The sequence below is a fragment of the Struthio camelus genome, chromosome 3 (assembly GCF_040807025.1).
Source record: "Struthio camelus isolate bStrCam1 chromosome 3, bStrCam1.hap1, whole genome shotgun sequence".
Taxonomy (NCBI): domain Eukaryota; kingdom Metazoa; phylum Chordata; class Aves; order Struthioniformes; family Struthionidae; genus Struthio; species Struthio camelus.
In genome coordinates, this window is record NC_090944.1 from 30,715,879 (window position 1) to 30,742,449 (window position 26,571).

General features: G+C 37.0%; 1 protein-coding gene across 3 annotated transcripts in view; it reads left to right on the forward strand.

Moving 5' to 3' along the window:
- Positions 1-26,571, forward strand: part of DLGAP2 (DLG associated protein 2) — a 465,625-nt gene that overhangs the window by 11,246 nt on the left and 427,808 nt on the right. Inside the window, exon 2 of one of the 3 annotated variants that reach the window (XM_068937312.1) lies at positions 24,028-24,137. The exons of the other annotated variants lie outside the window; for them this stretch is intronic. Within the exon in view, the coding sequence (XP_068793413.1) occupies positions 24,123-24,137 (15 nt within the window). The 5' untranslated portion in view covers positions 24,028-24,122. The remainder of the gene's footprint in view (positions 1-24,027; positions 24,138-26,571) is intronic. 3 annotated transcript variants of the gene reach the window in all.

Here is a 26,571-nt window from a genome sequence, read left to right on the forward strand (position 1 = left end):
TGCCCTGAGCAAGTGTTTCTGTCACAGCAAAGGAAGCTGTTTAAGAGGCTGTACCTAACTGCATAGGCATTGGCTTTGATGAAAACAACTTCACAGTGACAAACAATTGAAAGTTAGCTGATCCTAGAGGCTTAAACGTATTCATTTGTCTTATGTGGTGTAATAAATGAGCACACAGAAAAATGCTCTCCAGATATGACTAGAGAACATTGTGCTGCCTGTGTGCAAATTCAAGCTTTCAGTCGCTCACAGTTCAGCTTATTTGTATTTAGTTTTCACAAATTAGCCTACTTACCGCTGAAATCTAGCCATCACAAATATTTGAAATGTTAGAATTCTGCCATGTGAATTAAACGTGAATAGGAAGGCATTTGCCACTGAATGCAAATCTGGGATTTTAGAGCCTGATTCACCAAGGAATCCATAAGCGTGTGCCTCGCTGTTAGCAGTGCTGTTGACTTTAGGATTATGTTTGGGCTGTACATACTTCAATTCTTTTCATTGTAGCTTTACTCAGAAAGAGTGACTCAAATAGATTAGCCCTTTCAGCTAAATGTGCTTAGCAAAGATAATTATCTAATTTGGGCAGAGATATGAGTATTTTCAAGTCATATAAAACACTAAGGTTTGTTATGAGAGAAGCTGTATTTTTAGCTCAACTATATTGTATACAAACAAATAATCCATATTCATGTTTGTAGTATAATGGAAAGAAGATGAAATTCCTTTACTTGGAAACACCATTTTCCTTCTGTTCTGGCTCTTGTTGGAGGACTAGCAAAATAACCTAAAACGCTGGGCTAGGGTATTGGTTTAGTGGTGATTAAAAAGAGAGCACCACCAAGCTACTCCACCCAAATGTTTTAGTCATCTTTCTTCTATAGCATCCCCATAAAATGCTGAAGGTGTGCCAGGCATCTGAGCGTGAGGCTCTACTGCACGACTGGCGCTGCCTGTGAGCGTACCACCTTTGGGCTTGTGCTGGACTGGAAATCCTCTGCCAAGTGGGCAAATCCATTTTTCTGTGGCAGCTGTGAGTTGCCCATCTGTGTGGACTTGCTGCCTGCTGCCTCAGCAGTCACGAGGATGGCAGGAATTACTGAAATATTTGGGGCCATTCCTTCTATGGCACTGGTGATATCTAAAGAAAGAGAAAGGCCTTGGCTAGTGAAATGTGCCTTCTCCTTGGAAGATGCTGTTTTCCGGATACACTAACACTAAGAAGCGTATAGTGTTGCACTGCCAGATGGCAATTTCAAGCTGTAAAACTTGCTATGGGGGCCCGGACAGAAGGCTGTGCCTGCCGCCGCTGTGCCTGCTGCTTGGACACTGCCGTCCGTTCAGGTTGCTGTGTTTTGGGAACATCGCAGTCAGCACTCTTCTTTGCTGATCTTAAGAAGTGACTGCAGAAGTAAAGGAGACGGGTTTTGTTCAGTGTTTATCCAGCACAGAGCTGCATGTGCTTTTCGATCATTTTTAGAAATTTCCTTTGAAAGAGCTGGCAATGCATGATCTATTTTAAATACTGCTTCAGAAGATGAAATTATTTTTGGTCTAAATGAAATCAGTAAGACAGTATTAAATATAAGGTTAGGCTTAAGTGAGCAAAAAGAAAAAAAATCCAATGACCCTCAGTATTTATTGCATGTGCCAGGGCTGGTGTGGCAACCTTTATTGTGTGATAGCTAATATCTCCCTTCTGTAGAACAAATAGCTTATTAAAGACAAAACAACAACAGCAAAACCTTCTCACACCTAAGTCCTTTGAAGGCATGTGGATAAGTAACAGTTGCACATTTGGTTCATCCTCCTTTATTCCAGACTTCCCTTTCTTCTCCAGGGTCCCTATTGCAAATAATCCTTGACCTTATTCACCCCAGCTTCCATATGTGTCAGGAAATCTAAGCTTGATCTGTATAGCTACTCTCAAGTCAGGTGCGTGTAAAATCCTGATTTGTCCCTCTCACTTGCGCTATTAAAAACTCCTCTGTACTGATAATGCTCGGTCTAGCCCTCCAGGCTCTGGGGTGTGGAAAGCAACACCGTTGCCTCACAACAGCACTAACACCTGACAGAAAGCAAGCTTTCCTCTGCCCCTGTTCTCACAATCCAACTTCTTGGAATTGATTCGATCTTCAAGCAGAGACGTGCTTTTAATTCTTTATAAAAATTAGTGCAGCTCTTCCTTTCCGGCTTTGCTTCTAGCAGTCTCTCTGCTGTCTTCTTGTCTCGCAGTCAGAATGTTTGTTGGTTGTTGGTTCTTTCATTTGATGTATTGAATATTTTCTGGAATAAATAGGAACATTACTTACATCTGTGGATAACGCCAGTCCCATACGTATGGTACAGGAAGTGTTGCCTAGCAAATTCTGTGAATCTTGATGAAACATGTTAGTTCCTTTTCATAACGTACATCTGTTATTTCTTACAGTATTTGATGTATTTTACATACTTTTGTGACCCTAATTTTAAAACAAAAAGAAATTATGGTCAAATGGACTTTCTTTGAGACTTGTCATTGGACTTGAGATTCATTTGGCTAAATGTCTATGTTGAAGTTGCTTCTATCTGAATAGTAAGTACTAGTTACTGGTAACTCTTGCTTCCCTATATGGTGAGTGGAGTCAGGTTACTCACCTCTAAGGAGTAATTTGATCCTGACAGGTGCCTGCTACCTCAACATGGGAGAGTCAGATGACTATCTCAGATTTGGATTTCTATAGTGAGAGATGTGTATGTTTATATGATGAATTCCATCTGGGAAATCTGTAGCTAGTCTCTTTTGGGATATATTCCCATAGAATTGTGGACATACAGTTAAATAGGTCTTGAAGGAATGAATCTGCATCTATGAATAAAGATGTCTAAAATACCTGATTTAGGTTAGTGTAAGACTGCAACTGAACCCACTGTTGTCATGTGTTGAATTCTCTTCTATGGCAAGCGAAAACTATATCATAACATTACCTTAACTTTGAGTTATATGTCCTGCATACACATCCTTGTTTTTCAGCAGAAAAAGTCGGACAGGGCACTTCCACAGGAGCAGAGTTTATGGGTTTTTTTCCTCCCAAAATATATTTTTGCCTAATCTTTAAATGCTTAGTGATTTTATCCTTTACTGAGCAACAGGAGGTTAAGAAGAAAAAAGAGGCATATCTGGAGCTTATTTGGAACATGCCAATAATAGCAGTTGTTGGTAATGATTCTGTTTCTTATGAGTACGTGACGTGCTGCTTCTCCCTTCTGATAAAAGCTTTAAATGTTAGTATCCAGGAAGTGTCAGCATTATAATTGCTCCCTGTAGCTAAGTACATTAAAATATCAGATGCATAAAATATTTTGGCCTTAAGAAAAGTAGATGGATAAAGAAATTGGGTATAGTTAGGAATTCAGGAATGTAAGGCAGAGGTGAAAGTGTTTACTCAGAATACTTGATACTGCCCTTGCTTCAGGCATCAAAGAATGGTGAGCAAAGTTTAGCCACCAAGGATAGTCACATAAGCAGCAGGTGTTTATATTCCCTTACCAGCTACATTTGAACTGAGGAACTTTGAACCCACAGTTGCTCCTCTTAATATGAAGATTTTTCATTTCTAGATATCTTGGTTTCATAAAGCTAAAAAAAAAGAAAAGCTCTGTAGTGACCTGCAAACATCAACTCTATGTGTACTATTCTTGAAATATGTGCAATCTAGCTATTTTACTATCAATTTCAGAAGCAGCAACACAGTACTGTACTACCTTTATACTTTAACTTATCCCAAAGTTAAAATAATAATGAAAAAAAAAATAAAAAATGAATTATAAGTTGTACTGAATAGTCTTTAAAAATAAAACAATTGTTATGCATTTTGACTCCAGCTGGACTTACTGTGATGTTTTTGTTAACCGGAACTGCTGCTGACCGCTAGAACGTTAAAGAGAAAATTGCCACTGAAACTGTATGTTCAATCAAAAAAATACACTTCCTGCTAACATATAACGGATAAATTACTAGAATCCATTGTATACATATTCATTATTTTTGTCAGTAGCAGATATATCTGATAATTTACAAAGCTTTTTGAAATCATTTTTAATTAAATTTAAAGGGACATAAAGTTCTATTTGACAGATCTACAAACAACTCTTTTACAATTGATACAAATTTTCTCTCAAATGAGTCAATATTAGAAGGTTTCAAGTGAGAAAACTTGGAAAGATTCAGACTAAGACTTTTCATTTTTTTATATGTAAAAATAAAGGATTAAGCCAACACACGTTCTATATGTGAAGCCTTGGAATACCTAAAAACCCCAAATGGATGATGTTTACACTCTTCCATATGAATCTCTTATTAAGTCGTACTCCTGCTGAGTTTACCATCCTCGATAGAATATGTTCACGCTGAAATGTAAAGCCTTCTCTGTTATCCTGTCAAAACAAATCAGATTTTGTGGTTCTGCACTCAAAAAGCTGGGGTTTTTTTGTTTGAATTAGAAAATCAACTTTTTTCATGCTCTAGGGAGCCTGTATGGCCCTCAATTATCAGGCTGGAAGGACTCCAGTCTTTCTTAGGTCCTGTGTAATCCCTCTCAGCCTCATGCAGAGCTCTTGAGTAACCAGGTATTCTCAAAAGACATTAGACACCTGTATTTACGCAGCTGACTCAAGCCCTACATGTCTAAGCTCCCTTTATAGTGTGCAGTACGCTGAAGACAACAGACCGGTTCAGGTGGTCGGCCACTGTGTGTGCAACACACAGAGGCATCCTGTTGGCATTTCAGATGTTCTAGGCTATCTGAGACATTTGCATGGCTTAAAACATATATTGTAGAACCTACAGAGGATATGTGCTCTTCTGAAGTGGCAGCTGGAGGTTAGGTATCTAATCCTACAAGCATCTCCAATGACATTAGACACTGGTATGTGAGCAACTGACTTGAGCGCTCAATGTGCCTGTTGACTGCAATAGAAGTGGTTTAGAAGGCATGTTATTAACTATAGACACCTCAGTTTGGGTCTTGTAGATCTGTGAGTTGAATTCCGCCTTACCAAAGACTTGAATATTAATATAACATAATTTTCTTGTTTGGTTATTTACCTGTGGCAATTCAGAATTTTGTTACGAATATATGAGAAACTACTGAAGAGTCAACTGAAGAGCCTCATTCCCATAAACTAACCCTCTCTGTTGTCTTCACCTATAAATGTTACTCAAGGTTTTCACTTAAGGCCAAACAATTCCCTGTTTTGTACTTCTTCAGCATCTGATGAAATCTTTGGTTCTGATGAAGCAACATCCCAGTAGGTAGCACCATGATTGGCAAGTCATGTCTAATAGGTCTTATATTGAGTCAGAGCCTTCTATTACTGAAATGTCCCTCCAGTGTTATGCACTTCAAATGCATACAGTGTGGGAATCTGAGGTTTACTGTGACCTTATCTGAGTACAGCTAGGTAATATGAAAAGGAGAAGTCAGGGCCAAAGTCAAACTCCGTAATAACAACGATAACAATACCTCACATTTCTAGATTACCGTTTGCCGAAGGGTTTCAGTGTTTTACAAACAGTAATTAGCTTCACAACAGAGTGAAGTGTATATTGCTAGCTTAAACATATGTCCTTGAGAATGAAAAAGAACCTATGAACCCTTTCTGAGACCCTCGGAAAAACATTCATACTGTTTACCTCTGGCACTAGACTAGAATGACACCAGACATCCATGTGTGGATGATTGAGAAGACTCATGTCAAGATAAAGATCCGTAAATGTACTTGTCTAGATGTAAGTAGGTGCCAATGTTCTAAGTGTTAATGATCTCATAGTCAATGGATTAATTCAACTCATTATTTAATATAGTGAACCGCACATACTCAGAAGATGGGGGAGAGAGAGTCATCTACCTTGCGTCTACCTTACTACTGAGGCATCTAAACCTAGGATGTCCATCCACAGAGCAAAAAGTTAGACTTGTCTCCAAGAGGTACTCAAATAGCACTGGATGTCCAAGTTTAAGCAACTGAATTGATTCCTAGATCTCACCTCACTATAAAGGTTTTCACAACTAGCATATCTATAAGCATATATCTGTAAGCAGCTATGTTTAGATCTCTTAAAGTTAATATTGTGTAGAAGGAAATGATGTTCTAGACCCTAGTTTCCATCACTGAGCATTTCTGGGCAAACACAAATGATCCACACTGGAACTGCACAAATTTACTAATCTGAGCTGTCATCCTGGTTACCAATAGTTTCCTTCTGCCCCATTTATTTCACAGTCACGCCTAGTTTTCCTATTGGGAAAATAGTCTTTTAAAGGAAATAAGTAGGATTTATGGTATCGTTAGTGTTATTCTCCATAATCAGTTAGTGTTATTCTCCATAATCAAAGTTTCTTCTCTTGAAATAGCTAGATGTTAACATTCTACTTCACAAATTAATTCAGGAATTGTCTTATTGTAGTGGATTTCCACAACTTTCAAAACCTTCACTTGGAAATTGCTTTATTTTGGAAAACAGCAGATTTCTGTGGAATCGTGTGAATGATTATTTTCTGCCAGCTTTTAGTTTACAGAAAGGGGATCTCTCAGTAGTCAGGAATGCAGCAAAAAAACCCCACTCCCAAACAAGGAAATAAACAAAAATATCCCAAACAAATAAAAAACATTGAACTGCTTGAATTGCAAAGAAAGTCTCTAAGTGAGGTTTTAGTACGTTTGAATATATGGAGTTTGCATCACTTCGTTACTGAGACCAACAAATTATTCGATGCTGAATTTCTTGTAAGTTTTTTTCTTTTTAATAATGTTATTCATATGCTGATCATACTATTTACTGGTAAATTTTTTGATATTCCATTATATATTCAAAAGCTAAATGTTTTAAATAAGAAGAAACAGCATGTTGCTAATTCACATTAAAGTGGATAAGTATTTAAGCTCTCCATTTGGTATGAAATCACAAGTGGTGCATTGTGGGACATCCATACCGGTTACAAAACTATATTAAGAGAACCATAAGATGTTTTTCCTAAAGAAAATATATTATAATTAAGTATGGTCAGTGTAGCCGTAGAACTCAGATATCCTGAAACCTGTTCAAGTGCCGTAGCCACAAGGCACGTATTTAATATCTTATAGTTTAAAATTTATCATGTATTTTTAATATTTAAACTCAAGAAAATTCAAAGGTAAACTACTGTAAGTGGGAAGGAAAAGACCATTAGCACCAATCCAGATGTAGTACCAACTCAAGAGCACTTTGTCTTGCTAATGAAAATGCCAGGCAAGAAAAAGGTCAAGAAGTGTTAGCAATCTGCCAGTCAGGAATTCCCGCATAAAAGGGAAATTAAAAACTGTCTGTGAGATTTACAGAAAGAATTTGAGTTGTATTAAGAATCAGTGTGTATCTAAATGGAGTAGGGTGGACAACTGTGTATTTGCTTTATCTGTACCTCATACACAATAGTACACATATTCACTTCTCAGACACAGTGTAAATGACACAACTAAATGGAGAGGTTATAAAGCAAATTGTAAAGGAATACCTTCTCTAGTCTAAAAGCTGTGAAGTTGTGTGAGGGCAATGCTCTGTACAATCTAATAAGTCCAGGTGTGCCTGTGAATGCATGTGTTGTGATTTTTCCTGCCACTTTTGCTGACTAGCGTAAGTGCTTAGCCACAATGTATCTTGAGAAAATGCAACTCATCATAAATGAGTTCAGAAATGAAGTGCCTGGCATTTAAGTAAAGAGATAAATATAAGAAATTAACAAATGTTTCAAAGTAAGAATACGGAAAGGAAGTTCTTTAGTATGTTTACTGCTTCACTGTGAAATTTATTTGAAAACTTTAGTGTCTGTAAAGTCATCATCAAGGCTAATAAGAGTTCATATCTAAATATCTTTTGGGATTAACCTGCCTTATTTTTTTTTTCTCTGAATTTAGACACTGTGGTTTTCTGATAGGAAAACATGTTTTCCATTTTTGGAGACATTTTTCCTTGGGCAGAGGGTAAAATCTGACCAGATTGGGATGATAGTATATTATATTCACCATGCTATCACTTAGAAAAAGTATAAATAAATAATTAAATGGGGGATAAAGTGAGTTGTCTGTTGCACGCAACCTGTAGCAGTTCAGTAGTTTCTCATGCCAGTAGTATGATATCAGAAACAAAATGTTGTGATGCTAGTACTGATAAATAAAAAGCAGAGGTTATATTTTGAAGGTTCTAAACTGGGAATTGGCAGATTAGCAAAGCTACAATCCTGATATTAATTTCATTGGGAGTTTTATTAGTCCATATGTGAATGTGCCATGTTATTCTTTTTATCTCTTAAAATCTTTCTATCAAGCATTGTTATCACATTTTAAGAAAAAAAAATTAGATTAATCCTATTAAATGTTTTATTGTGTCTTTATGTGATGACTTTTAAATAAAGGTATTTCTGTCCTACATGGAGAATGGAGAGCAGATTAGTAGTACAACCTCTTCACTTTCTATCCACATTTTATCTCAAAATTTACATCAGGATAATAAGTTACAACCTAAAGTGCAGATTTTGAAATCCAGAATGGAAATGACTATAGTAAAACATTACTCTCGTAGTGTTAACAGCCCTTGTAAAAATCAAGAGTTGACAGAAGAAACCTACGTTATATGAAAGCGAGAGAGGCAGTTCAAAATATGATCAGATTGTTAAGAGCTTAATGCAACACTATGCTTCATCAAGTGACAGCTTATACTGTCTACAGAACCTTTTGTTATATGGCTTTTGGCTCTGCACCTCTCCCCTATTTTCCATTTTTACTGATTTTACTTCATCTCACTGTAGTCACACCCTTTATCACTCCATTTGTATTCTCCTATTCTTGTCTCCAAGCCATTGCTGCCAAGTCCTCCTCCACTTAGCCTCCGTTTCTGTGAATTTCTCTATGAACAAAGCATTTCCAAGAGGCCCTATATTCTATGTTTCCTCCCAGAGGAAACATAGTTCTATCAACTTTTAAGCACTTGAATTTCAGTCATTTATGACCAGCTATCACCGGTAGGCACAAAATCGAGGAGATGGCATGAGAACAGCTGACTTGAGGAGGAGATGAGAACCTAGAAGGGCTGAGGACATACAAAAAATCAGAAAGCTTCACTGTACTGGCCTAGACTTTCAAACATTTATGTCATTTCATTCATATGATCTGTTCTACTGATTTCTAACCATTTACTGATCAGAAGAGAATGACTTTCCTGAGCAAAAAGTAGAAGCAATGAGCCCTTAGACTGTAATAGCTATTCCATGGAGTGATCCAGCTTCTAGGAGGATCTGAAACCGTTGATTGTTGAAAGCCAGCTAAGGATCATTCTATTTCTTCACTCTTTCCCTAAGTGTTTCCTACTAACCATTGGTGAAAGCAGGACGCTAGCGTTTAAAGTGGCCTGCTGACCTGAGTTAGTATAGCTGTTCTTATGTTAGTCTCTTATAGGATATGGGCATTAGACCAAATCCTGAGTTAGTAAAAGCTCTTTATACTTGCCTTAAGGAAATTACAGCAGTTTATATAAATGGAGGTTCTGTCTTAGTGTCTCCTATTTCTTTGAAAGTATCAACTTATATATGGGGACTTAAAGAATTTAAATCTAGTCTTTCCTGAGGAATGACTTACATAAATGGTGTCTGCTTCCCAGGCAATAGCTTGGAAAAGTGCTCATCAGCAAGGAAAGTGAATTAGCAGAAATACTTTAATTCATGTATCCCATGTAAGCCTTTGACTATCAGACTTTCGCTATCTAAATCTGTAATTACATACTGTTATCCCTTTGCAGCTTGAAAGGTTAGTCCTTCTTTTAGCTTTTCAGGTTGTTTTACTGGGAGCATAGATTTTGATTTCCTTGTTTAATTTTACAGAATGAAGTAAAGTCTTTTTTTTCCCTTGAAAAACATGGAAATATTTCTTTGCTTGCCATTTCAACCCCTTCTTGTTCTTTATACTAAGGGCTTGGTGACTGTAGCCTAGGTGTTGGATATGCTCTTCTTGTTTCAGTTACCTTGTTCCCTGAAATAACTTAATGTCTTCTTACATGTATACTCAGTGAAGTATGGCTATTATCACCCTTAGCAACAGTGGAGTTTCCTTAGTCATTAACATAACTTTATATAGAGAATAACAATTATTTTGTGCACTGAATGAATGAGTTGGGAGTCCTTCTGGTCATCAGTCAGTCACTGTGTAATTTAAGTTTCTAGCATAATGTATATTCAGAAGGACCAAAATTAAGGCAAGTATGCATTTCGTGTTCTCTGACTTTCAAGTGCCTGACTTCACACCCTAAAATATGTTATTCTACTTTATAATACTAAAAGTATTAATCTACCTTCCTAGATCCTTTTTAATCTAAGGATCCTTTTAATCTAATCTAATCTATGTTTTTTAAACAACCTTTACATCAATAGCACAGCTATTAGCTACCACCTGCCTCTATCACTCATACTTAAGAATTCAATTTATCCAACAAGAGGAGAAGGAGGTTTTCTGAGGTAGAGGGGTCATAAGGAGAAGACAGGCAATACTGGGAGTGGTGGGAGATGCGCTCAGCAGTATTCAAGCCCAGATACTTGGCTGAGTTTGAGACAAAGCATAGCTACGTGGCATAACTCTGCTGCATTTCTCTCATCTTTACTTATTTGTACTGTAGTAGCCGATATGTCTGAAGGACTTGACTTCATTTGTTTCTCACAATCTGCGTGAGTAACACCGTATGAAAGAAAAACAGTAAGTGAGAAAGCAAACAAACTCACAGAGAAGTGGAATGTCTTGTCCAGGGTTACAAAACAAGTATCTCCTGCACAAGAGCACAGTGCACCAAAGGAAGATAGGAGGGTGGCTCACCAGGTTGTGTAGCTCTGCTCAATTGTATGGCCCAGGAGGTGTGCAAAATTCAGAGGACCAGCAGAAGCAAAGCTGCGACAGATGGTTCCATGCTTCCCAGAGCCGTGCTGCTTCTTCACAGCCGGAGAAGCAGCAAATCAACAAATAAACAGATAAATAGATACAGAAATATAAGATGCAGCAGAGGCATTTGATGACTGTTGATGATTCTCCCCCCACCCCGTCCCTTTCTTTTTTGTCTAATGTGGCTGCTGGACTCTGCTAGAGTGAGATGCTGGAATAGGCTTTCCCAATAAACAAGAATTCCATTAAAAATGACTCTACTTAGGAACATGGTATTTAAGACTGGAAAGAATCACGTGGATCAGTGAGGTGACAGCATCATGTACCTCAATAAGACTGATTTAACTCCCATTTTAATTGTAGACATTGTTGATTATTTTTATTTTTGCCCTTATCTCCTATATTGGAAGGCTATTCTAGATCCTTGCTACCCTCAGTGTTTAAAACCACCTAATTTATTCTTGGCCAGATCAAACAGCATTTGTTGTGGGAAAAATGGCAGCCTCTGACCACTCCCTTTCCCTTTCCCTCCCAATTCAATACTATCAGTATGTTTCTCTAGAAGGTGGGAGACCAGTATTCAACTCTTACTTTGCCTAGAGTTAGTGGCTAGACTGAATTTGTCTCTTCCATGTCACTGATGAGTGTTCTAGATATGAGCCTATTAGCTCTGTTTTCCCCAGCCTGACTTGAAATAGCACTCTGAACTTGAGAAGTATTTTCAAGAACTAAGTATTTTTCCAAGTAAAATATCTATATTATCAAAATGTTCCTAACCGAGTTTAATTCTGAGGCAATGTGTGAACAGCAGAAATAAAATATTGAGGAACGTTTTCACTTTGACAACAATGCACTACACTGTCTGAAACATGGACAAGAAATGCTTGCAATTAGCCATCTTTTCCAGATAAAAATGGATTTTTTGTGGGGCAAGGCAAAAAGCACCTCCTTGATTCATGGGAGAACTGTGAACAGAGAACTGTGAAGTGAATACTTCAAAGGAAAATTATTTCATAGTGGAAATGAATGCATAATAGAAATACAAGAATTATTACTTCTTCTGTGATTCCCTATTCTGTGTATCTCAGAGTCTGCAGGATGATAGTACTCCATAAGCCAATAGTTATGTTTGTGAATTTATCCACTTAAATAAATTGAGTTACTTCCATGGCTAAAGTTAGTCATAAGTTTGCAGGGTTGGAACTACATGCTCCACATGCTGCTCCAGCTTCCTCGGTTTCACAGTGCATCTTTGTTCGTAGCTCCCTCCAGGCCTTTCTTGCATCAAAATTCCTCTCCTGGACATCATGGCTAATATCTTAAAGTCCTTTATCCCTTTGTATCTATTTTAGCAGTTTTTCTGGTATCTTGACAGGTCTAATTCACACTTTCATGTCTCTTGGGCAGGATGCATCACTATCAAGAAGTCTGTATTCCTCATATGCAGTGTAGTGTCATTGGAATTTACAGTTTTTGCATAATTGTTTTGTTTTCCTTATTTTCCTTTTGTAGAAATATCCTACTTCTGTATAAGTAGTACCTGTAAAATGGTATTTCTGCTTGGTACCATATTCTATCCACTTGTGCTTCACTGATTCATGGCTTTTAAGATTAAAAAGTTCTATTGTGAATATCTGAACTTGCCTCCTGAATGCTGCTGGTGATGCAACAACGATCCCCAACCCATGCTGAGGATCCCAAGACTCTGCCTGTTGTTGCTCATGGAAACTTGAAATTAAAAACTCTAAAATTGAGATTGACAGGGAAAGCAAAATGCAATGTTTTCCTGAACCAATTACCAGCCTATGATTGTTACTCATCACTCAGAAAAGTAGGCAATTCCTTCTCTAAAATTTCATCCAAGAGTTGCTGCCTCCAGTAATCAATGTCTTGAAAGAAAAGGGAGATTATTTTTATCATAGAAGAAGGGAAGAGGGAAGAAAGGAAGAGAGAAATGTGGCTGAGAGATGGAATGACAAAAAATAGAGAAGGGAAGTAAAGCAGATAATTTGCTTTTCCAAACATTAAGCCAGACAACGGCAATGAAATAGTAATAGAGAGAAGACATTACTGTTACAAGCAGAATACTGTTAGATGAATTTCCAGCTCTAAGCTTACCATGTGGCCAGCACTGACTAGGCAGATTTAATAACTAACCAATCGGTGCTTTTTCTTCACCTCTCCTACGTGCCTCTCTTCTTTCAATGAATAAGCTATAACTACAGGCAAAGCAACAGGTACAGCTGTGTTCTGCTTATCTTTTCTATACATTGATACACATTAAATAGTATTAGAAGATAGTTTATGAATATAACATTTTCCACTGCTTTTAGCTTGTCCTTCTGGTGTAGCCTAAAAAAAGAGGATTTTACAGCACGCTTTGAATGTTAACAAAGCTGAGCTTTCAGAAGCCCTAGAGATAAGTGAATGCCAAACTGAGACCCCATCACAAAAAAAGACTTCTCCTTTATACCATAAAAACACAGTTAAGCATTCCTGCAGGTCTTGGCTGCAGTGAGATTTCACTTGTACAAAAGCAATTTCTCAGGTCAAATGGTCCCAATTCACACACCGTTGTAGGTCGCAGCCAGCATTTGTCTCCCACCTGGAAACCTATTGTATTTTCATTAGAGTACAGAAGAGATTCAGGTGCTTTGTTTCTCTTTTTCAGAAGTTTAAAATTTAAACCACAGGACTCTTGCTATGAACTCCTGAATGTGCCTATTTGCTTGCCATAGGAGGTGCTTGCATAAGGGATCCTTAGGATGGGGAATCAGTAAAACCGGGTATTGGGATGACATAAAACATTGCCAGGTGTTCATTAGCCTTTTCATTCTGGGCTGCCAATGACTTATAGTCCCACTTTTACTTTCATTCCCCTGTCTTTTTCCTGCCTTCTGACATGCTGCTTTGGCCATGGATCTCGGGTGGGATAGATGTTAAGCCTCTCCTGCTGCAGAGCTATTGGGTCAGGCAAAGGAAGTCTCAGCTTCGGTAGACAGCCTCAGCTCTGTGATGAGGATACTGAGTACTGCATTTGCTACTGAATTGTCAGTCTCAAGTGTAGTATATTTTGTACCCAATCTAAGGCCTGCTGACGTCAGTGGAAAGACTTCCACTGATTAGGGTGGCCTTTGGATGTGGTCCAGACCCATCAACTCAAATGAATTTAACTATATTTTAATAAGCGAATAATTACAGGTAAGTATTTACAATTAAATGAAAACTAAATAAGCTAAATTATTTTCTGGGGCAATTCTGTGGATTTCAGTGGAGTGACCCAGTATTTTGTTTATAGGAAGGCTTATGAAATGCTAATTATATTGGTCACAATATAATACAAATAGACCTCAGCTTTGTTTGTATGGTTAAACAATATAATTATGAATATTGCAACTGACAACTAAGTGTAATTTGGAATACTGAGCTCTAACTAAAAATGCGTAAGTGAAACACTTTGTTGGGAGTACATACTGTACAGAAACTGGAACATATTTTTGGACAGCATCCCTGGCTTTGCAAATCAAATGCTAGGATTCAGCGAAGAGGAGTCTTGAAGGTAAGGAACGCTTTAGCAGAAGAAAAATGTAATATGAGTGTTAGTCATGGATTACATTGCATTGTGAGTGAAGACTCAACTGAACTAATTTAATATTAACAAAGATATTTAAACCAGCTCTAATTAAGTATGTTAAAGCAATTTACCAGTTGCTTAATTTACTACATTTGAGAGCTATTGTTTCTGCTTTGTGTGAATGACGCTAATCTGAATAAAATTGCCCATGTTAAATAACAACGTGTAGATGTAACTTTAATTGATTTTCTTTATATTGCCCCGTTTGGCCCAAGCCAAATCCTGGCACGATATTCTATTATGAATGTGTAAAAGGGAAGATATCACGTAGAAATAGAGTTTAACAATACCGTATTGTAACCAAAACACATTATTTAAGTTTAAATTTCTCTCAAACCTGTTTTGTTAGATTCAGTGGAGAGAATGGAATCTAACGCACTACCTACAGCAACATTACGTGATAAATTAACAAAATATTTTAAAATAAAACCACTATATGCATTTCAAAATAGTTCTTTTAATATAGTCAATCATATTTTCCTACTACCAGTGTTTGATTGCAGGTTTACATGTAGATGCTTTTGAAGGTATTAGAAAGTATTGAAAAGATAGTATTTGCTAACTGCATGAAAATCTAATTAAGAAATATGAAGTAGAATACCAAACTGAAAATGTTTGCTCTCTTTTACTTTTCTATGCTTATGAGAACAATAGCATTTACCAGAAGCAGACGTGCTGCACTAGCTTTTGCCATCCAACTTAGTAATTGTGTTTAATGCTGATATATAGCTCCATTTTAAAAATCCCTACCACACTCACCAGAATTGCCAGCAATGATGAATTGTGTGACTGCTATTCTGGCTAATGTCCATTAAATGGGGCAACCACACATTTCTCTTTATAGATTCTAATACACCCCTCATAGATAAGCAGCTATGTAATTCACCCACTGAGCCTCCTACTCTCTCATAATGCACCTTTAGTTCATTGTCAGAAATATCTCTGGAGTCCAAATGATTTATTTTTGCTTAGAAGGTATTGAGAAACACTTGAGAGTCCTTTGTTTTTATTACACATTTTTTCTTAGTAACCAAAGGGGTGAAGATTAAAAAATTAAGCCTTTGCCTCTTGTAAGAACAATTTAAATTTTAGAACATCTCTTTTCCTAAAGGACTCTTGTTCTTTTTTATTATGCCTGTGGAGAGTATTTCAAGGACTATAGTACCATACTAGAAAATGGCTTGCCATTTTTTCAAAGATGTAAGTAAGTGATCAGGTATATTTTATGGAGACAGAGGAGTAGCAGTAAGAGAGGTTTGTACAGTTTTGTGAAGTTGCTTATGAAGTTATCGGTTCAGACAAAAGATCTTCAGGCAAAAGTCCTTATTTTGCATCAAACTTTACTTAGCTGACCAGTTTAAGAATGCACTGTTAAAATGCTTACTCTTTAGTTTGCCTATTAAACCCATTTAACATTAGAAGCTTTTGGTTGCTATTTTGTGGTGGCAGGACAATTTATTGAAAGTGTCTATTACTCTCTGATGTTCCAACTCATCAAGTTAAAACTACTTTTTGGGCAGGGATCAACATGCACCATGGTATGCATCTGCACTTAACATAGATGAGTCTCCTATTAAAGCAGTGATTCAAATTATTCAGTTAGGAAGTTGCAATGTTATTTCATTTTTAAAATTGTTCAGTCCAGAGAAAGTTGAAGAAACATTTTAAATGGTCCATTTTCAATTATTTCTACTCATACATTGATTTTAAAATTTTATTATAGACTGCTTTTTTTTTTTTCCCTCCAGCCCGGGAAAGATTGATATAATATTGTAGTAATTTTTTTATAGTTTTATTAGGCTGTTTCTTGATGGGAAAGTTTATCATTTTGAATAAAACAATAGGAAATAAAACTGTCCCCTGACCAATGCAAGTGACAGAAGCCCCCATATCATTCTCTTTTCTCTTCTATCACAGGCTAAGATCCACCAGCATAAGCTTCAGCTGATCTAGCAAACAGGATATAATGAGGTTTTCAAGCAAGCTCACACTGCAGTACAGTGCTTAAAATCCTTTTCAGCAATATTAAGGACTCAGGGTTGCCATCATATTGCAAAAATACTAGTAGAAGGGTGGTGTTACTTGATATTTTGTTCTGTCTTTGTTCCTTATGGCTCCTCTTAGCTTATGGAAATTAATAGACTAGAATTGAGTATTGCACTTTATTCTCTCAGTTCAGAGATTTATATCTTTTTCTTTCCAAATCTTTTTGAAAAAGGAAGTAAAAAAGCGTACTTTAGTGGGCTGGCTAGATTCAAATATCAGCCACTGTTGCCCTTTCACTGGTTTTCAGCAATCTCTGTAAGATTGTTTTGGGAGCATCTCCAGCACATGAATTTGCAATCTGCTATTACATATGCCACAGAGTTGAAAGTGGTTTTCATTTATGAGAAAACTCTCAGAGCATCGTTAGGATTCCAGCACTTATTCAGACCACTGCCAGTGTTATCCCTTAAACTGTATCAATGATGTTCAGTAGGTGAGATGAGGTGTCAGTATTCCTAAGTAACAAATTAATTTCAACTAATAAAAAAAAATAACATATTCACTTGTCTTTCATATATTACCTGTACTACAACAGATGAACTTGCTATGTTTATGCCTAAAATACTTTACTGCTTTCATAATTACAATATTAATTGTATAAAGGCTTGCTATTACGTACAAAACACACTCCCATGCAAATATAAGGTTATGCTACTGCTTGTATATTCACACTTAATGTTACTAAAGACATTCTTTTAATTACAGTATTTCCTAATGATACCTCAGGCATGATCTCCTTAGAGTTTCGAGGATAATCTTCTAAATTGTTTATTAGAAAACAAAATAGTTTTTTAAAGAGTTCTAGAACTCTTAAAAGTTGGCCTAAATTAAGATTTACTCTTTAAAATAAGAGAAAAATAAGATGATGCAATGGTTATTTTTCAAAAAAACACCTTCCTGAGCTTCCATTCTCTTTCATTGCAAATAGAGAATAACTTTTTAAAATTTTTTTTATAGAGTTTATTAAAAAAAGTGTGGTTTTTCAGAGCTGAAGATCATACTCATTGCATTCTGAAGTCTACACAAGGAAAGATCTCTCTTTTACTTTCTCTATTTTTTAGAAGACTTATGTTCATTTGTTTTCTTGACTGAATTACTTAACATTTTTTACTACATTTGTAATATGTATTTAAAGATTCCATAATATGTTCTAGAAATGCTCAAATATTACTAACTAATCCTTATAAACTACTATCAAAGAAGCTGATACTGAACCCTAAACAAAATAGATATTTGAAAGTTTTGTTCCAAACCGGAGACACACATACTGAGACAATAGATAAAGATATATGATGATGGTGTCTCCCTTGATGCATAGGGATCCCCTGCAATGAGAGAAAATAGAGATTTTTTACAAGTTTTCATAATTATCTTGAATATTTGTGTAAATCAAGTAGGCAAGAAAATTGAAGCTTGCAAGTTTTTATATTCATCAAGAATCTTGTATATGGAAAGAATTGTGTATGAAAAGGATAGTTCTATACATAGGAAAGCAAGATTGTAGAAACTTGATACTATGGGAATACATTGTATTTATTTTATTAGTATTCATTTTTAAATTGTTCCAGAACTCCATTCACAGCTAATGTTTGCTGTAAACAAAAGTTTAGAAACTAAAAAATGGTAGCCACCCAGCTTAATCATCTTCAACAATGTTTTAACACCAACTGATCTCAATTGTGAACAATAAAAATGTGCCCTAAAGTTTCTGAGATACTTACTAGCTCTTTTTTTAAACTCTCCATTAATAAATCCTCTGAAGTGTTCGATGGTTACTTGAGCAAATAACTCAGTTTCACCATATTCCTATGTAAATGATTATTTTTTGAACAATTAGCAGTTTGTAGTGGATTTATTTCTCACTCCAGCATGCTCACTCTCTTAAGTTTGGATAACCTTCATTAGCTTATACTTCTTTAGCCTGTGGTAGATGTGCCTGGATAGAGAACAGTCTGTTTTCTAAAGAGAATTGAAAAATATTTACTGTCTTCACCTGTCAGCACTGAAGGCATATATTTCTCGTGTTTGTGTCATCACAAGTTGTCCAATGGAAAGAGAAAACTTTCATTCACATAGATAAACATTGCTATTACCTAAAAGTTTATACTTGTCCTTTCTGATGCATACCAAAAAAAAGGACAAAAAAGAACAAAAAATCAAACAAACAAAAAACCCCTTGATTTGCAGTTACCCTTGCACTCAGATCAAAGTCAAAAATAATGCTCAAATGCACTATCTAGTTTGAAAATAGACTGCAAGATAAAATATGAGCATATAAGTGTCAATAATCCTTATATTAAATCTGTTAGTTGTAATACCTCATCTCATGATAAGATGCTTTACATTCCTTTTGTCTCATGTATTTCTTTCTTCAAAATTCTCTGAGTTTCATGTTAGTTCAAAGAATAGTAAACAATTAGGTAATGTCTTAGCTTCGAGTAGTATGAAAACATTAAGTTGATGGATGTTTTACTGTTCACTTCTCAGAGGACTTGCTTATATTTATTTGAGTTATTGCCTGTCCTTTAGTCTTCATATTTCAAAGGAAGCTTTAACTAAATGACCCTCTAATATTACATCTATAATTTCCTGAATCATCAGGAGGTATAGCATCAAGCAAAGAATCTACACAGGACTGAATGACATCTTTGATTCATAGGGTCATGCAAAAGCTGTGATATAATGACTGTTTAAAGGAATTCAGTTAATCTTGGCAGTTTGATGGAATATTAATTTAAGAACGTTCAGGATTAAGAAACAACTCTGTATATGCCTATGGGAAATCATTCCTTAGAATCCTGATACATCTTCCTAATTTTTGACCAAAGCATTAATAAGTTTATAGTTGAGATAAAATTATTCACTTTCTTCTTTACACAAAGGTACAATGTGCTATTCAGACAACTTGAAGTAGCATGCTCACTGTAAGGCACCTTTGCCAACGAAGCACTTCAAGAGATCTTAGTGATACGTCCACAGAAGACCTATGCATTCTGTATGCTAGCGTTGCAGTTCCTGGGTTTGAGTCCCTTCTCCTGGGAGCAGAATTCTGAGTCCTGAGATGAAGTCCATGGGAATTTTATACCCCACATGGGGAGAGCTGAGTGTTTCGAAATAGGATTTTGAGCAGCTAGCATATTGAACAAGAAAAGACTTCAAGTAGCTCAGTGTGAAACCGTGTGGAACTAGTCAAAAACTAGTGCTGAGTGTCCTAAATAGATGTGACCTAAATTTTAGACATTTGCAAGATTCACATTCCTACTGCAGGGTGCTCCCTGAGCTCAGGATTGATTGGTCGATTTTGCTAGGGTTTCATTCAAACAAATCCAAACCCCTTCTGAGTTCCTGGTCCTGTTCTGATATCCTGCTGCATTCACAAGGATCTCTTGTGAATATGAACTTGTCTTTAGTTTCCCCTTTTGCTTGAGAGAACTGAAGTCCACACCTCTCACCTGCATATAGGATCCTGTAAGCTGAGGGAGCATTCTCACTGCCTCTTCACAGAATCACAGAATGGTTGAGGTTGGAAGGGACCTCTGGAGATCATCTAGTCCAGTCCCCCGATCTGTTTGCGTGGGAACCTACTTCTTCATACAGATCCAGTGCATATGAGAGTAAAGCTCGATAACGCTACAAAGTCCTCTTATAAAATCCTAAGATACTTAACAGTCCTTATTCCAAAAAGAGCCTTTGAAATTGGTATGTTTTGATATACTACAGTTTATATGCAATAAATTTATGAAGAAGAATAAAGTGATCCAGTTAAATCATTGGTGCTAGAAAGCGTGGACTATATTTTCAGTGACATTCCTAGCAAGGAGAATGTAATCTGTCATGTATGGTATGTGTCATATACATCATATCATGATAGGTAAATTGAATATGGTATGAGGAAGCAGTATGATTCAAAGGCCACTGTGTTCCAAGATGATACAAATTTTCTGCTAGCCTTTGCATGGCTGCAGGAGCAAATGAGTGTGAGGCATAACCAAAAAGACCACCAATCTTCTGTTTCCTGGCCCTGCCCAAAGCAAAGAGTAAACAGACCAGCCAATCTGGGGAGAGTCCCAATTACTTTCTGTGCAGAGGGTTAGGTGAGAGGTCTGGGAGCACTTCTGAATAAATCCAATTTAAATAATCTAGTCCACTTAATCCAATCCAAATAAATCCAATTTATTATTTAGAAACAATAAATAATAATATACACAATAATAAATTAATAATAATATCTATAAATGCTAAATACAATGAGCAATTCTCTAGTTTTGCTAATGCTGTTAGTCACTGTGCAGTGCCTGGGTGCCTATGAGGCTGGCTCTATGGCCAGGCCCCCAGGGGTGTGAGGTGAGGGGTGCCTCACTGCCATGGTTCACCCACGTGCCAGCGGGTTCAAGCCTGACCTTGTCCTCCAGTTCTGTCATTTGCTACATTTGATGTTGCGAATGCAGGGACAGAGGGAGCTCATGTGAACCTTGTCTGAATTTGGAGGCTCTTGCTTCTCTCCTCAGTGGAAACGGCAAGGTTGTCTTGCGGGTTTCTTCCCCCGCGGGTTTCTTCTCCCCCCGCCCCATGTCTTTTTTTGGCAGACATGGCTCCGTGGGCAGCTCAGTTAATGCTGTTTTTATTATTATCTACCGTTCAGGTGGTTATACTCTGCTATTATACATCAGATCCTTTTTGTATGTTTTCGTTTCTTTGGAGTGTATTTTGTCACTTCAGTTGAATTTGACGTAAAATTCTGAAAAACCCAAATTGTCACTTTATCCTGTAATGCTGAAATCACTTCCCCATACAAGACCAGCCTAATCTGTCGGGTATACTAGTATATTTAATTTGTTAAACAACGCACAGTGAAGCAACAATCTTGACCACACTGTATAGACTAAAACTAGGGGGAAGCATGAATAAACTCTCCAACATCACGCAAACTGACTTGATATGTACAAATAGTATATATTGGACTGAGAGAAAATGAGCTGTACTTCAGTTTTCAGTGCTGACAGGCAAATCAAATTAACTTCTGCTTTATTTCTGAAGGCTAAAAAAAAATATTTTTCTGTTTCTGAATAGGAATTAACTTGCATTGATTTGATTTGATTTTACTGAAGTAAAAATATCCTCTTCCTACTGTAAATCAAACCAAAGAGCTTATGGTGTGTGCCATGTGACATATATATGCTATATATGGTAAATGCCAGTATATCTAATAGAGGTATTTTTGGCTTTATCTACATCGCTCTATGCAGCTTTCAGGATTAGATCTGGGCTAATGTAGCTAGCTGCACCCCCATGTTGCTTGCCTGTAGGAACACTCCCTGAAAACAGCTCTGATGCAGCCCTAGAAGTTCTTTGGGGAAATTTAGGTGCCCCTTTTATTAAGAGATCACCCCTCCCCCGCCGGGAGCCCTTATCTCAGGAGTAACTGGATCCAGGTCTATGTAACTCGATGTACTTTCTTGCAGGGTTTCCTGGGAAAGCTCTGAAGTTGCTTGCTTCAAGACCAATGTGATTTTTAGGCAGCCTGAAAATGGCTACTGCTCAGGCTAGGGAGGCCCGTCAAGTAGCTGTGGTAGCTGGACATCACACAGGCTCTGCTTTACCTATCCTCATGACAGCCCTGGGCATACTTTCACAGGGAAATCAAGGCACATGAAACTGGGAATGGGTTTTGGGTTATCTAAGATGCTGAAGGCAATCAAATACCCTGAGTTCAGCACCACAATGTGTTTTGAATGTTGTTGAGGTGCTTCCAGTAGATGGAATTTGTAATTCATCTACATTTATACATCTACATTTATAATGCAGCTATTTCCTTAGTGTAGCCCTTTCTACAAAGCATGTACATAAAGAGCTAAATCTTCAAAGATTTCTAGGCAGGAATTAGGTGTGCAAATCCAAAATTTGGAGTCCTGAAACAAAGAAACTAGTTTCCATTGGTGAAGTTCCATCTGCTCCTAAGTATAGGACTGGCCATATTTGTAGTGAGAATTCACTGGAGTATTTTCTGGAACCTACATCTTCCCATACCAAATGTGACTTCTCTGGTCATTTTCTGAAAGAGAGGATATACTTGTGCAGTGTTTGAACAAAATGAATTAATCTCCTAATTCTGCTTCAGGGCTCAGGGCTTATAGCACTTCCGTCACTAAAGAGAAAGAAGTTGTTTGCCTTTGTTTGCTGGAAAGCTTTTGAATGCCAGAGAAGCATCGGTATTAAAATACTCCCAACTCCATAATCTCCAATAGTTTACTTTGATGTGCTGACTTATATGGGTCTCAGTCTTAGGTACCTCAGATTTTGGGGTGTATGGTATAGGAAGCCTAGACACTGGATCTTGGATGTTGTTGATACTAGGTGTCTGGATAGTCACTTGTAATGCAGGTACTGCATTGGTTAGCACTGTGGAAAAAAAAAGCCAAAATCCTAGTTCCTTGAACACCATACAGGTCCAGTTTATTAGCTTTTTGACTGCTTGTCACTTACCTTATCACGTTGTCCAAAGTGTCCATTTGATACCCTCAGAGCTTTGACCCACAGTAACTTAACAATAGCAGTGTCCTCCAGCCATGATCCCTTGTCATGCCCAGGTCAGCTCTATGGTGCACACACAGTAGGTCCAATGAGTCTCAGATACACTGGATTCACTGTCAATGTGCCGTTGTATAGTTTTTTCATGTGTGTTTCTGTCTGCAGATTTCCAAACAAAAGTTAAACAACCTTTCCAAAAGATCCACTCCTATGCTTTATTCGTTTATTTTTATGCCAACATAAAACTTGCCTGACCTCACTGCTGATTTTATTGATTTGATCCAGGTGGTGCCAGGTGTTAGTTAGAATCATTATTTTAATTCATTTTTCTTAACTACACGACATTTCCTTTTTTTCCAGTATGGTCTCACATCTCTTGGGTTGTGTAAGAGAGGATGTAATACACTAATACACTTTATTTGGCACTCTGTGTTGGTATGCTGATTACCCTAAACCAGCTCGGTTCTTTCTTTAATCTAATCTTTTGTATGTGTGTGCAATAGATAATGTCCATCCTATTGGTGAAAGGATGAGTAGGTGATTCAGTTACAGGTTCTCTCTATATTCCTGTATCTTACATGTAAAGAGCAAAAGGATTGTCATGGACTGTTTACAGCATATGATGGCAAAGTTAAATGTATCAGAAAGCTTTTTTCATGGTTTAACAGTTAACCTGCAGTATGTGTCCCTATGCTTAATTGTTTCATGCTACATTGCTATGCTTAATTGAATTAAAAGCTGCTTGGGACCATGATTTTGTTTTTATTTAATGTGCTCACCACATGAATTTAAACCCCTTTCCTTTTTTTTCCCCCCTCTTTCTCTCTTTTTTGGGTGGGGTCTTCTGCATTTTTATCCCCATTTCTATTAATTCCTCATCTTAGGGTTTCTCATCTGCTGAAGCACGAGTGTAACTACCGCAAGTTCACCCACTGCTGCTACATGTGAATGCCTGCAACGTGCACAAGGCTCAGACATTATGGGGACAACTCAGGTACTGCTTTAAGCTCCTAGGACAAATGCCTTTATTTCTAAAGGAGACTCTGCACTGTGAGTGCAATATGACTCTTTAGACCTTAGTGTGGTGGTGTGGTCAGACATGCAATACCACCTCTGGGGTGGGAAGAGCAAGCAGAGGGTATTATTCCTGGACTTGTCACTCCCACCGCAGTGGCAATGCCAACCGCTAGTTCCTCGCCAATTTACCACGCAGTAACCTGCCAAAGCTGTCCATTAAACCCCCGAACTGAAATATATTTAAGCTAACCTAGATCAGTGTGACAGAACCAGGTTAAGGAGAGTCTTCTCCTGGGGTTGTTCTGGCTGGTCTGTGGGAACAGCAGCCCTCCAGCGATGGAGAGCAGGTAGTAACCTCCCAGTACGGATCTGCAGCAGCCGGAGCTGCTTTCCTGAAGGTGCCCTTTGCTAACGCCGTGCCTGCGCTAGTTCTGCTGCAGCTGCTGATTTTGAGTAAAGTAAAAGAACCGCTCCTAAAGGAGGGTGTTTTGCCAGCGTAGAAGTGGCAGCATGTGGCCCAAGGGCGAATTATTTGTGTCTCATCATGTGCATTGACTCTTGGCAGAAAATTTTCTACATAAAAATGTTTTCCAGAAAGCTCTTTAGCTGCTTAAATGCTCTGAAGTTTTTATGGGTAACACTTCAATATTGCAACAAGCTAACAAACAAAATAATTCTGTTAAAGCTAGAGGTAATTAACGGTCATGGGAAGAAATGTAAAGTTGCCAGTTTTTATACTAAGAATACTACAGCAATGCCCTCTAGTGTTGTTTTAGTTAAAGTGTGAATAGTTTCAGGATAAAAGCAAGTTATAAGGAAGGCTTTATCCTTCCTTCATTCTCTGCTTTCATGAGTAAGCCATTGAGAAAATACACATAAGAAAAAGATCAGATTCTAAGTGTTTAATCTTTTCCTGGTATGAAAGTTTTTGCCTGAAAAAATATATGTATTTATACATCTTTTCTTTTTTAAACAGACTGAATTATTTTACAGAATGAAAATAATTTTCTAGTGTAAGTTTTTTTTCCTGAAACATTACAACCGAAGAATTAAAGAAAAAAGAAGAACTCTAAGCCTTAAGCCCATTTTAGGTATTCATGTCCTATTGGAATTTCATTTAGTTTTATTACATTTAAAGAACAGCATGTTACTGTAATTCTGAAAATGCTTGAACTGAAATAACTTTAGGATTCTTTTTTAATTTGTTAATAGCTAATTAATTAACAATCCTGTAAATGAAAGAGCAGAACTTGAAAACTGAATTTTGACTTGTAGTATCTGATGGTAGAGTTGGCTATTAACTCTATTAACTATAAATAAAGCTCAGTATTCTGCATTATATGTACTGTAGGTCACGTACAGCTGTATAGGTTCCATTTTCTTTGTGTGATCATTTTTTGTTGGCCAATATGTCTATAGTCTGGAATAGTGTACTATTAAAGGTATATCTAGAAATATGGATAAAAGGTTCATTCAAAAACTCTCACCACAGGAGATGCAGCATTTACTGATCCTGTTTTTAAAAAAATACAGTCATAGTTGTCTTCTTTCTAGGCTTTGACTTTTGTTTTTAATTATATACAATAATCACAGAGTGGTGAAAAATGAATAGTGAAAGTGAAGAGATAATGGATGCATTGCAAATTCAATTTGTTTAAGTCATTTATCTCATATACTTTAAGAATATATTTCAGTATCAAAACTAGTTCTGAAGGAATGAATGTGGTAATATAGAAGTTTCATGGAGAGGAACTGGGTAATCAAAAGGAAACTAATCCAAGCCCATCATTTGCAGATACATGCTTCAAATTGGTTGAATCTTATTGTTTCCTTTATATTCTAGATTCACTAACCTTGAAATAATGAGGGTTATTAGTTTTAATGGCTTTTGGTTCCTGATCTGCTTTACAAGTAAACTATTGGCCATTACTATGGCAGGCAACTTCTCTTTGCAGTAACGTGAGTGATTAAGTTACTAGAGAGCTTTCCAGTCTCAGGTAGCGCCCGACACATAAAAGCATGTCTGTAGGAAGGAGGAAAATGTATATCATCAGAGTAAAGTAACTCAGTAATAAACACGTTATGAATGAATCATAAAGATCATCACCATTTCCAAGCCTTGCAATTTAAGTGTATTTGATTGAATGTAAGGTAGCTATAATCTTCAAAGCTACCTTCTTTTGCATTGTTTTCTTTCTAATATCTCTTTTCTAATCAGTCTTGCTGACCTAGATGAAAATGTTAGTCTTTCGTGTGCTCTTATCTTAGATGCTTACCTAAATAACTAGGAAATGCGGTGGGCTTTCTGGAATAGACCAGCTACAAACATATAATGACCTTCAAGTCGTGCTTTCTATTCACTATGTATATGGTACATCAGTGTGGAACAGCTTTTGAATTGTATTTTATTC